Raw genomic sequence first — 13,822 nt, 5'->3', positions numbered from 1 at the left:
ATGTACACTGCTGAAACTGGTTGGGTACTTCCTTAGAAGGGAGGTGAAGACTCACAGAGGAAACAGCATAAATTGCACCTGCTTTTGCAGTTGGTGATTTCTGCTGTAAATGGTTGTGACTCATAGATAGTAACTAGTTTAGGCATCTTCTAAAAGATTTTTCTGAATCGATTCCACTCTTGAAAGTGTGAACATCTCTCCCTCATGCATCTAAGTGCAATTCAGATGACTTTTGTAGTCCATTTATTAACATCAAGTAGTACTTGTAAAGTACTTTCAAAGTACTTAAGCATTTTGTCAAGTTAATTCTGTCTTTAAAATGTTTTTTGCTGCCAGCATTGATTTGTAACTTTTCTTCAGTTTTCTGTAAGACTTCTGGAATCTTTGATTTAAAAAGAAGTCACTTTAAGTATTCTTCAGTTTAGTAGAATGTTTATCTTTTCCTGGAACACTAATATTCTAATTCTAATTACAGTATTAACCTTCTTATATAAGGACAATATAAAAGCCTGAAAATATGTATTTTAAAAAGTGAGTTTGAACTGGAACATGTTTTTTTTAGACGTTTCCAAAAAATACTAAATGTTTGCTGTGTGGGTACATTTTGTATTATTTCCTACTTCTTATCAAGATCTTTGAACATCTGCAGCAAATGGAATTAGAAGCATTCTCTGGAGGTTAAAGACGCAGTGGAGGGAATTAATTCACTTCTAGTTTTTAGGGTCAGTCTGCATTAGATGTAAATGATTGCATGGCTTTAATTATGAGACTTTAGTAATGGTATGACAAGCTCTGCCAGCACATTAATATATTTGGAGCTCTGTATATAAGATTACATCTCTGACTATTTCAGGCAATGTAAATTTCTAGTATCTGTGCAGAACCTAACTGTTGTGGTGATACTAAAAAGAAAAAAAAACCACGTAAAAATCTACTATCCTTGGGAGAAGCAGGGTTTCAGATAGAGAGCTAGTTGAAAATGTATTTTAACTCAGATGTTTTACTTTCTTACAGGATGTTCATTTTAAAGATTACGTGAAGATGAAAAGGGATATCTTATGGTTTTACAGAATATAAAGCAATACTCTGACATGACGGCAAAAAATGTAAGTTTATGAGTCTATACCATGTATTACCTTTTATATTGACATGCTACCGGTCACTTCCGGCTTTCAGAATTTGACGGTCTTTGTGTTTGAGTCTTTGAATGGACAAGATTTTTGTGTACTACACACACATGTCCCAGCATCTTCTGCAGTGTCAATTAAATGAGTTGGAGGCTCTTTAAGGATATAGAGTTTAATCAGCTACAGGTCAGGTTGATAATCAAGGCAATGCTTTATGCTGTTGTTTCCACTAACATCGCTCCAAACTTACCAGAGAGCTTCTCATTTTGTTGAAGCACCAGAGTAAAATCCTTCTACTGAATCTGAGTCTCAAAACTAGAAAGAGCAGAAATACGACACATTTCTGTGCTCGTGGCTGTACACTCCTGGTTTCAAGAAGACTCGGGGCCTTCCTGTGTGTTCATCTGCCACGTTAACCAGATTGTAGAGTAGTGTCCTGAGGCTCTGTCTTTGACTTCCCTACCCCCGGTTCTGAGGAAGCTAATAAAATGGGTAACAGCCTGACCTTAGTTTTCTGCCTGAGTAGCTGTGCTTCTTGAGGTACACAATTTGTATACAGAACAGTTTTGATTAAGCTTGGTGGTCAATGAGTGAATATTGCTTTGAGTCCTCGGCAATTTACCTGTTGGTTGCCTTTGGGAAAGCATCCTCTGACTTAATTAAATCTGAATGGGTTTAGGAAGCAACATGACTAAAGATGTAGGTACCCCAGAATAAAAGTGCAGATAGCCCTAGGATGGCTCTCCATTCAGTCCTTCAGAAACTGCTTGAGTTTTTGTACATATTTAGTTAGGTTGATGCTGTGGGCATAGCTTGGTTAAATTAATTCTCGAGTCTTGGAAGGTTTCTTATCTGTTGGCTTATTAATAGTTTTATTTGGTGTGTAGTTCCAGGGAAAGCTTTCAGATGTCTTATGTTTAACTGTTTGATTCAAGCTGACAGAGTTAGAAAATAAATTGATGTATATATGCAAAACGCTATGACTTACTTCATGGGTCATATTTAGCTGTAGTGTAAATAGATAATTCATCTGACGTATGTGGATTAGCTAAATCATTTGTCGGTTTGACATTTTCTTCAGTGCAGTCCGAGGATGAATACCAACGCCAATATAATCCGTAGTGTTCTGCAGTATAGTTAGATACATTGGAAGGGGTCTCAGTAGCGCTTTGCTCCAGCACCCTGATTAATGCTCCTGGACGCTTGTGTTCAGAGCCCAGTTGCTTGGGGCTTTGTCCAGGGCTGCTCAGGGCTTCGGGTTTGGAAACCTCCAAGGACGGACATTTGACATCTAGCCTGGGCAACATACTCTTGTGCTGAATATAGATAGATGTTTTTGTTGTTAGTTACTTTAAGGCAAGGCTATGGTTACTTTATAGAGAAAGTATTTTATTCGTATGCATACTATGAAATTTTCCACATTAAACTATGCAAACATAGTTATTTAGCTACTGTACTGTTTATGGATTTATTTAATTTAAAAAATCAGTTGCTGTGGTGCAGATGGAAGTAGAACTTAGTTTTCATATTTTTAAGATATACCCATTCAAAGGATTTGCAAAACAATAGTGTGAAAACAAGGGTGATTATATGCTTTCTGTTCTTATTTGTAGCATTTTTACAGGATTTCATAACCAGATTTACTCAAAACTACACACTCAGGCCAAGAGTGTTAGCCCAAGAGTGTTCTATTGCTGCTAGAAGGCCCAGGAACACTTCTGAACGTGTAGAGCTGCAGGGTTTAGCAATGTATCTCTGGGTTTCTGCAGCCTGAAACATGTTTTGAATGTAAGGTTGGTATCTGTCTGTTATGCTGTCTGCAATGCTTTACCGATCTGCAGAGGTTAAGGTGAAACATACTTTTTGGACAGAGCTTCTCTGCAGATGTATCTCCATCATTTTTCTTTCTGTTGAAGCATCAAGGACAGAGAACTCAAAAGTAGTGGAATTTGGACATGCATTCATAACATTCCTCATTGCTGTTTTTCCTTGCTAAACTTTTTGTTGTGTCATGGGAGAATTATCACCGAGCAGTGGGCTCATGAAATGCAGAACACTCATAGTATGCTTGTGGAACATATCTTATGGATAATTTGATATCTAATGTATTTAATATCTATAATTTACAGACAATTTGATATTTAATATATCTAATATGTAACATATCTAATGGATAATTTGACTTTTTCCGGAAAAGAATCCCAACCAAAACACCTGCGAATAACAAAATGTTGAGTAAAAGTCATGAATTCTCAGAGATGAGATGTTTACATGCTTACAGTATGCATTGTACCCATATGCTATTTAAGTTGCCTTGTTGCAATGGGTTATTTTATTCTTTTCTTATGTCATAATGTGCCTTTTTCGTACCCGTTTTGTACTTAGGGTAAGAAGGCACCGAAACAGTATTGAGAAATGGGGGAAAAAACAGCAAATACTCATGGTAAACTTATTTTCAGGGCAAAATAAATAACGTGCCTCATACAGATCATTTGAATAAGAACTGTTAATTTTGATTGTCTAATCTGATTGTCTAATATAAATGTGCTTGTAAAGTTGTTTGTCACTGCTTCTCAGAGGGTGGTTGTCCTGTCAGTGATGAGGTCAGTTAACATGGCTGTAAGAGTTGTCCTTTCACATGTTGATGTGAAGGAAAATTAGAATAATTTAGCTGCTGAAGTTGGTTAAGAGGGTCTTAAACAAGCCTTAACACCTGTTTTAGAAAGGGAATTCCTTAAAAACAAAGTAAAGAACAGTAGCTGTTCTGAAGTAATATTCCATGCAAATATTATGTTGAGAGCGCCTTTCTTAGGTCCTGAGGGTGTTTCAGTATGTGCTATTACAACAGTATGTCTACAAATCAGTCTGTCAGGGCTTACAGGTATAAGAAAGCAACAACGAACAACTTCTGCATGCTATTATCTAGAATAATTCTAGGTCAGAGAGAATGAAGATGTTTCAGGTTGATGGGATAATGAATTTCTTGTATGGAAAGGGAAGGGTTGCGGGGAGAGACTGGATAACTGAGCAGTATGTCAACCAGTGGAGAAGGCTGGTGAGTTACAAGGGCAACTAGTGAAAGTTTGCCCCATCCAAGATTTTGCTCTGTCCTTTGTTGTCTTCATCTTGCATCATGGTTGAATTCATCTTGCTGCAGATAGACAAAAACAAGAATCCCGCCCCTGCCATACACAGTAGTCCAGACACTCTGAGGCAGAGTTACAAAGCAGAAGTATCATGTGGACCATACAAAACGTAATAAATGATGCATACCTACGTAAGCTAAGCCTGTAGCCTTAATTCTTTAAATAGGGTCTGAGTAAGAATGGGTTACTTGTAGTGCAGCTAGCTACTTTTTTTTCCCCCGTTCCTTAAAATCCATTTTGGATTACATCTGAAATTTTCAAGCAGTTTATGTGAAATAGAGATTACATCTCTTCCTTTTGCCAGGACATGGGTACTTAGGTGATTAAACTAAAAGATCCCCAAAATCTGTGGACGTTACAGAAGTGCAGATAACAACATGACCTGCATTGACATTAGTGACATCAAAAGGAAATACTGTCAAGTTCTTGTTCTGTTGCAGCATCGTAATACCGCATCAAACTTTGCTCTTTTTGTGGGTTTAGCTATGGTAATCCTGTAAGAGAAACACTCTTTTTATCTGTCACTTACCATTTAAGCTCTCATGAAATTCATGTCGCTCCAGTGCTGTTCGTTGTGGAGTTTCCCAAACTTTCCGACACCTGTTTTGGATCTCCTGCAGAACACATTTGCAGCGTGACCCCTTCCCACACGAGGTGGCAGAGTAGCCCACGCCCGGGTGGAAGCACTCCCAGCCCCGGGCAGCTGCTCCGCTTCCCTTCCTTTCCCTCCCTGCTCGCTGCCTGCCTGCCGCTGCCACCTAGTGGGGGAAAGGGAAATCTGAGGAAAACCAGAAAGGCTTGCTTTGTTTTAAGAGCAACTTCGGATGACAGTGTAGTCTGCAGCGACTAAAGCAGTTGGTTGTCCGACTGTGCACGGGTGTGACAGGAAAGAGCAGGTCCAATACAAAAAGCTTCTGATATAAGCTGATTATCTATATTGAGTGTCTGCATGGCTTTTTGTTTACAGAGGTATGTAGCTTAGCTAATTTAGGCAGTATTTTATGGTCAGGGTAGTGCAGCAACAGATAAGGTTCATATGTTGCTCCTGGTGGTGGAAAAATCTTAATAATGCTTCAAAAGTCTGGCACAGTGCTGGGGGCAGATTTTCCCCTTCAAAACTTACTTGCCCAGTACAAGCTCGCTGGCTGAATGGAGTGACTGTGTGCTTCTAGTAGGTACTTTTTGTTCTTCTGCAATTTAAGTCAGTGATATGTTACTGCTGTTTAATTTGTCTTCAATCAAATGATTCTCTGATTTGATATGATTAAAATTCTGCTAGCAAACCTAGTGTATATTTTTACTACATACATCTCTAAAAAAAGGTAAATATTTGATCCTTGATTGCATAATTGTTTTTTCTTAACTTGGATACCTGAACACTTTGTTCAGTTATTTAGAGAAACACTCAAATTTTATAACAATTCTTAAAGATTTTGTATTATTTTGTGTAGTTGCCTGCTGGAGGACTTGTGCTCTGATTCTGAGCAGGTTCCAGAGGAGCACAGTCACTCGGTGCTTACCGCAGCTTCCGTCTTGGAAGCAAAACAAAACGCTTTGTTGAGCAGAGCTTACTAAGGTGCTACAGGCGTAGTGCTCTGAAACTGCAGAACGCTGTATCGTTCTTTGCTGTTGCTGGGCCCATCCCTTCCTAACTGGGCTCTGAGGGACTTTCCTTCTCCTCCCTATCTAGGAATGGTGATCTTGTGTTTTTCTATGCAAACGCCGCCTTTCTGTGCTCTGTGTACATGCCAAAATCAGAGATGTACCATTGTGTATATGATTCATGTTCTCCACATCTCCAGTAATTTACCCTGTCTGTAAATCGGGTTATCTGTGAAGACCTGGGAATGTATTTTAAAGACATCAGTAGGCATGGCTCTCAGCCTGGTGTGCCATGGTGTCTAGCACTGGGAATGCAGGACATTAGGCCGATTCCTGTGGTGGTGTTGGTCACAGCTGCTCCGGGACACTGACCTACACCATAATAGTCAAAATGTCCTCCTTAAGTCACGTATAGTACAGTATGAGAATAGTGAGGGGTTTTTTTTTTGGTTAAGAACTTAATTCAAATTAAAGTTTGTCTTCATATATATACGGTAAATGTCTTGGAACATTGCTTCAAACCTCTTGCTCTTCTTAGGCTGTACCAGCCATAGGGTAATGATGTTTCAGAAATGCAGAACCCATTAATTTCATTGTACTGTTAGTTGCATACTGGAAAACATAGAAAGGTCTGTCATATTTTAAGACTTCAAAAATGTTTTGTTCAGGTGGGTGTGACTTCCACAAATGGAGACTTGAAAGGATTTATAGATCAGAACCAGAGTCCAACAAAAGGTAAGAGAATTCTACTTGTATACATAGTAGAGAAGCATACATTATTTCTCTCTTCTGTTACCTAACTGAGAATTATTGCTCATTTCACAGCATATGACTAGTTCAGTTTTGGGAGGCTCAGAATTTAAATGTTTACAATGTCCTGCATGCATCCACACTGGTAGATGCTGTGTTACTGACCCCAGGTGTTTCTGATTTTGAGGTTTTTAGAGGGGGAATAGAGCTAGTAGTAAAAGCAATTAAAGTGTAAACAAGCCTTCTGTTTCCTTTTTTTGATTGCAAGTATTGTACTGAATTTCCTGATTTCCTGCCCTAAAATTCTCAGACGCTGTTGCAGTCATCTTCCCAAATGGGAGAGAAAGTTAAGTGTGCTTTCACAGTTAGTAATACCTTGTGGTACTTTTATAAGTGGTGGACGATTTAAGATAATAATGCTTTGTCCCATCCAATTTAATGTCAGCATTTCTAGGTGAATCACTTCTGACCAGCGTGTTGTCAGTCAGAATAGCAATAGGATTCCAATAAAACACAACCGCAACTCCTTCCTAGTACTAGTAAAGTCAAGGATTTAGAATTTATGAAACATTTCAATCAGCTTTTAGAAGTAAATACTGTTTGCTGCTATGCACTGCAATAAAGAAATGCACATACTAGCTGGAAGAATGATTTTTGGCTCTTCACAACACTATAGATGCATCAGACTTCAGAGTCTAAAAAAATTAATGAATCTAAACAGAAAATTTCTAGAGCTACGATATTTCTAAACTATACAAAACATTACAGACTGGTGTTAGGCCTTGGAGAAGTAATTTATTGGGCACTGGCAAGATAATTACCCTTATTGTTTCATTGTTTTGTGATTGTTGTGTCATGATACTAGGAGAAAAAAGACAATAGTAAGTGCAACATTTTCAAATAATTTCTGAGGCAAGTAACTGATTTGCCCAGAGAATAATGACTTGAGTAACTTTATAAAGCATAAGACATTACTGGTTTTAGTACTCTCTATCTTCCTGCTCCCAGTCTGCATTAGATCTTGCTTCTGGGATGACGGATGTAATATTTACCTCCGTTCTTTAGCGTTGTCAAAATGTTATGTGCTAATGATTATTTCATTTCATGCATTTATTTATTTGACCTTGAGGTATAATTACAAATCACTGGCATCTCTACTGAGATACACAGCTGTGGCTGTTCACAGAGCTAGGTGTATCTAAATGCAATCCATGTTAACAAAGGGTTTGGATGTTTTAAATGCGGTGACTGCAGAATTAAAGCACATACATCCAAATATGTGATCCTTATAACAAGTCTTGCTGCCTAATTCTGAAGGAAACTAGATTTTACTTTCTAGGCATGCACAGAAGTGTCAGATTCCTCAGGTGAGCACTAACCCAGAGTGTTGTTCACTTTTGTTTAGTGAAAAATTCCTGTTTAATAGACGATTTACTTTCCCACACTTGTGAAAAAAGCCTTACCGCATAGGCAACAGGCTGTTTTGGCTAGGGCATCTCCATGTGGAGCTTGGTTCCTCTGCTAGGAATGAATGCTGACAGGATCCGTGTGAAGATGGCTGTTGCCTGATGGCCAGAGCATTTGCCTAATGCCAGGGAATGCTTGTTGCAAGGGCAGTCCCCGGGTGAAACATTTGAGTAGTCCACACAGCACTCTGGGGATCCCCTTTCTGAAAATTGTTTTCACCCACGGTCTTTGACACAGTAGATTCTTAATTATTGCCATGGCAAGGTGGGCTGAATATGCTTCATTTCTTTACCTGGAAGCATCTGGTAGACGGGTGATTAAAATTTTTCCTGTAGGAGATCTTAATTCTTCCAGGGAAATGAAAAAATTGGCCCAGGTTCTCGTCATCCTTTAGTGAATACACCTGCCATTGGGCTACCGAATGAGAAAGGGATGCCTCCTCTCGTGTCCTGAACAAGAGGTGATGGTTGCTGTTCTTAGGCTTGGGGATAGATCAGTAGGTATGTGTGTGGAGTATAGGTGTCATTCTGGTGTTTTATCATGGGTTGTGCCCGCTGGGAGAAGTTCCTGCTATGCTCAGTGCTAACGGGCTGGCATGCTGCTGGGTGCAGGCAGACCTGCAGTGCCTAATAAAGCTAGCAGCAGAGGTACTCATCAGCTGGGCCAAATCCTTCTGTATGTGGCAAACTACTTGTGGAGTACCTTGTGGAGTTTTACCTTTCTGGTAAAGCCACTAAGGATGCTAGTTCAAGTTAGTTCTTAAACAGGCTGGGTGAGCTGGACAGTGACGGCTCAGTGATGGGTTTGGGTGATTGTTTTGAGCTGTGGGAGAATTAAATCGGGCTTACGGTAGAGTTCACGTTGCAGAGTTGTGTGTGCACCCAGGAGAATTTAAAGTACAATCTGTTTGGGAGACTGAAAGAGACAGAATGCATCCCAGCTCCCCCAAAACAAGAGATTGGTGTGTTAAAACATGCAAAAAAATAGTAGGCGATTTTTGGAAACATCCTCAAAAGTTTGATATTGTCATGTCTTAAGTATCTTAAATGAGTCATTCCCAATCAGTAAGTTAAACACTTTAGTTTTATAATCCCCATTATATATATTATAAAAATGCAGTGTAGTTGTTATAATTACATATTTACCATTTTCTACCTTTCCTTACAATTTAATCTTTTGCTAGTTTTTGTAGACATTTCCTCTGGCAACTGTGTCAGTTAAAGTTGGCCCTGGGCACCTCACAGCTGCTTTTAAATGTTGTCCTTTGGCTTGTGCCAGCATAGCCCTGTAGGTGGCTGAGCAGTTTGCTGGACCGGAGAACAGGTTCAACAGAAAAATACCCGTTTTCCCCCTTGCAAAAGGAAAAGAATGCAAGTTCACTGCGTAGCCATACATGTGGCTGTGCTGGCCTGGGACAGGGATGGGTGCTGGTGTTGAGGGCTGCTTGATGAACCTGAGTTCGTCGGTGGTGCTGCTGCAGGTCTGACCAGGGCCTCGGGGGGCCTGCAGAGCCCTGGCAGTTCATGGTGTGCTTGAAGAGATCTACAAAAATGTCCAAGACAACAGAATTGCTTGCTTATCAACAGGCCCACACTTGGTATTTTGAGATTGATACAACTGCTAACTCATACAAATTTGTCCCAAACTGAGAAAAGACTGAAAATGTGCTGGCCAATGTAAGCCTGAAGTACACCGAAATACTGCCTGTCCTATTTTTTTATTTTTTTTTTTAGTTTCCTATATCTCTCTTTGATGTCAGATATTTCTAGATATGTTTGTGTTCCTACTGACTATGGAATTGTTAAAGTTATGTTTATAGCTTAGTAAGTTTGTGCAAGAAAAAAATGAAGAAATGTACTTAAAGAACATACGTAAGTAACTGCTGAGTTTTTCTATATGCTTTTATATTATTGTGTCCTGGTCTTGGAGATCCATTTGGTTTTAGCTTAATAGAAGAGCCTGAGGAAACAACGTATACATTATTGCAAAATACCCTAATGGACTTCAGATATTTCATAACTGTGAACTGGTTTCTTTGCTATTAGTATCAGACCACAGGCAATATTGTTGAACACAACTGTTTATTGATACGCTTTATAATATCAGAACATTTCCAGGTTGTAAGTAAAATATGGCTATTTGTTTCTGGGCTTTGCGTGTGAAATCCAAATTACCTAAACTTCCCTGGTGTTTTGTCTAAAAATTCAAAGCCTTTTTTTGTTGACGTGCGCATTGTGTGACCCCAGCTGGTTGATCTGTGTTTCCCATTGGCTATGGTCTCCTTCAAACTGGCCGTGACAGATCCTGTAGATTCCAGGTTTACATTGTTTCTGATTATCTTTGCAAAGAAGCTCCAGACCTAACAGATTTACTTATACGGGAAAATCACTAAAAACCTGTTTAGCTCCATATTATTTAGGATGCAGTGTGAAATTTAAAAGAAGCCTTGTGGGATGATTAGAGGTGTGTACATGTGAGTGTGCATGTACATGCACATGAATAGCTTTGTACTGTGACTGCTTGAATTCAGTTGAATTGAAATCTTCTTTGTGTGTGCAAGTGAAAATATTTTGGAAGTGCCAGGAAGAATAGTAGTTATGTACTTAGAATAGCAACCCAGTTTTTTCTCCATGAGAAACAGCACTAGTGGTGACTGGGTGATGGAAAAACAATGTGTAGAAGCAAAGTGCTTTTGTTCTTAGAGAAACTACATACGTCCACTGACAGATTTACATTTGGAATTTGGCAAGCATGCTCAGTTTGTTGTGGTGTTAATTATATTGTAGTTAAAGCCTCTCTATGAGAGCTATAAGAGGATTTCTTTCCCACGTGCTTGGTGTCCCATAGGTAAAATGGGAATGATGACATGGCCTCCTTTGTGCTTTGAAAGTACTTCTGAGAAACATCATATAAGAGCTAAGTATTATTATACAAATCCTAGTTTGATCCATCTGTGCTGACCGTTTCCATCCATGCAGCGAGATGACCGTGACGAGGAAGTGGCTGGGTCCCATTGTGTTCAGCTTATCGCTGTACACGCCACTATTTTTCAGGGAATCGTGAATCAGTGTAATCTTTTTTTGTCCCCATGCGATGGGTGTTATTAAGACTTGGCATTTATTTGGAAATTGATCACATTTAAAGCTTTTACAACTGCTTTGTAATAAAGTATGTATAATTAATTTAGTGTTATTTCTACTTGAAGTTGAGAACAGAGATCTCCTGAGTATTTTTTCAGACAATCTGCAAACAGCATGACTAGTACTCCTTTTTTCTTTCTCTATGCTGCTTCATAAATAAGACTTGAAGAGATCATTCCTGTTGATGCGTACTATCTTGTAATACTACATTGCCTTCAAACCTTAAGAAATTACCCACTCCACAGCAAAAAGAGGTGAAGTAACCTCAAAAACTTGGTGTAAAACACAGCTAGTTGTGTTAGCAAGCCGTGCGAGCTCTCTGAGCTGGCCGTTCCCAGTTTGTGGGGGTGTCCTCCTGGTGGTGGGGTGGGCCCTGGCCAGCTCCACATCTCTCCTGGCAGCTGTGCCCCACAGCCCTGGGCTGCTGCGATGGGGCGCTCTCCCAAGCTGGACCTCAGCTTCTCCTTGTCTGCAGAGGCAGGGGTGGCACTGGTGATAGCGACTGCCAAATGTGTTCCTTTAGATTGGGGTGACGATGTGAGGATATACTTGGAAATGCATCAACTTTTCACAGCAACTAACCAAACCAACTGTTGGCTTTGCTGTGGAAAGATGAAAGTGTGTTCCCACTGTTAGATAGCATTTTGAATATTTGACCTATATTTGACTGGGTTTTAGTGAGAGTTTGCAGCACAGCTTAACAAATCCTGAGCAAAAATAAAGTGACAAGTAACTAGTCAGCTTAGAGGAGTGTCAAAATGAACTGAGCTCAAAATGAACACAGGGTATGTAAATCATGACGTACTCTGTGCTTTGTCACTTCCTCACAAATTTTCATGCTAGAGCAAAAATTTACTGCAGGGTTTGGGTTTGCAAGCATGTGATCTTTTACATTTTTTTTCTAGGTGAGCTAGGTGACTGAATAAATTATTTAGTAATTCCGTCAAGCTTGTTCTTCAGATGTTCTCAGATACAGATCTGTCTTTTGGAAAATTAACGTTTAGTAGTAGCATTACTCCTGATGCCAAAGGAATTTGCACAGAATATTAGAACATCCCTGTCTTAAATCATAACATCTCTCTGATCTCTGTTCATTTTTTTATAAAGGTGAGACTTTGCATGTGGCTATATATATGGCTTTGTGTTGTAGATTCAGAACATCGTTTCCTAAGTACATTTTTTTCCAGTGTGTTGCTTCTGCTTTGTATTACAGAGCAGTTACATTGTTGTATTTATAATTTTTCAGTTATTGCAGAACATAGCCGTAAAAATATATATATAAAAGACCATGGTTCAGGACCAAGTGATAAGACAGTGGGCAGCGGAGGTAAACAAGCTGTAAGAGAAGCCCAGGGAACAGAGCTGTCTCACAGAGATGCAGAGATGTCTCCTCAGCTGGGCAGAACATTTGCCAGCTCCTGTGGACGGAGGGCAGGGCAGGGCAGGGCGGGTGGTGATGAGGGCTGGTCCCTGTGCTGCTCTGAAGGAACCTCAGGTGCCAGAGAGCCAGTACGAGAGAGCGTCCGTAGCTCTTCAGGAGCCAGTCCGCGGCCTTACAGCTCAACCCCAGCCAGTCCCAAGCTGGCGCTGTGGGTAAGGAGGCAGTGACACCTCTTCCTTCTGCTTGGCTCACCTCCCGCCCCACCGCTGTGACTGAGGACGGGAGTAAAGCTGCACGCAGGAATGCGGGATGTATTTGGATGATTTGAAACTGCCAGGGGAGCTGCTGCTGCCACGATGCCCACAGATAAATGAGTGTTTTCACCGCTTTGGGTGGCTTGTGTACAACAGTCTGAATATTTGTGGGCTAATGGTAGTGCTGCAGGACAGTTTTGATTAAGACATTAAGTCTGAGTAATCAAGATTACGAGATACAGTTTGGAAGAGAGGAGCAGCAGCAGCATTTGTGAGGTACTCAGCACAGAGCTGTGTGAAGGCAGGAAGCGTTAGGTCGGTAAGCAGTGCAGGAGCACAGAGATGATCAACATCTTGGGATGAAGAGATACTGGGTTGAAGGTGGGATGGTTGGCTTCGTCCTGCTATCCAGCTGCCTGCTCTGGTACTTCAGGTAGTTGCAAAGGCATCATTTGCTCCATCTCTACAGTGATACTGATAGGCTTACTTCACTGGTGTTTTACAATACTATGGTATAGTCAGACAAGGAATGGTTAAGGCTATAAAGATAGATAGATCCATATTTTGTACATATGCTTGTGATTGTAAAAAGGATTAGTGTGTAGAACAGCTTCATGAGTTGGACTCGCTAATCTTCGTGGGTCCCTGCCAACTTGGGATATTCTATGACTCTAGAAGTACGCCCATGAATTTTAAACTTCGAGTGTACGGCAGGCTGCATGCTCTTTATCCTAGGCAAGAAGAAATTGCTTCTGGAAATAAAATACTAAGATGTAATTCAGAGATAAATTAGTGAAGCTTTATAGTTTTGTAAGGTGTCCTTGTGACATCTGCTAAGAGGTTTGGTGGCTGTTCTGGAAGGCTATTTTTGCAGTGTATGAGACAAGAAAAGTTAACCTGGTTCCAAAGTGTAAAAATGATGTGAGAATTCACCAGTGTTACTTCTAAGTTACTA

The 13,822-nt window shown here is 40.1% G+C and overlaps 1 protein-coding gene across 14 annotated transcripts in view; it reads left to right on the top strand.

The window, feature by feature from the left end:
* The window catches only part of TFDP2 (transcription factor Dp-2), a 56,524-nt gene that overhangs the window by 12,751 nt on the left and 29,951 nt on the right, over nt 1–13,822 (top strand). For 8 of the 14 annotated variants that reach the window (XM_080605330.1, XM_080605326.1, XM_080605325.1 and 5 more), the window contains exons 2-3: nt 1,015–1,106; nt 6,544–6,610. In XM_080605330.1, the coding sequence (XP_080461456.1) occupies nt 1,059–1,106; nt 6,544–6,610 (115 nt within the window). In that variant the 5' untranslated portion in view covers nt 1,015–1,058. Of the gene's footprint in view, nt 1–1,014; nt 1,107–6,543; nt 6,611–13,822 lie in introns of those variants that run through there. The other 6 variants (XM_080605332.1, XM_080605322.1, XM_080605320.1 and 3 more) reach the window with 2 other exon arrangements.

The sequence above is a fragment of the Anser brachyrhynchus genome, assembly GCF_964034855.1.
Source record: "Anser brachyrhynchus genome assembly, chromosome: 9".
Lineage (NCBI taxonomy): Eukaryota > Metazoa > Chordata > Aves > Anseriformes > Anatidae > Anser > Anser brachyrhynchus.
Note: the sequence above shows the minus strand (reverse complement) of the source record. Positions and strands in the feature narration are given on the sequence as shown.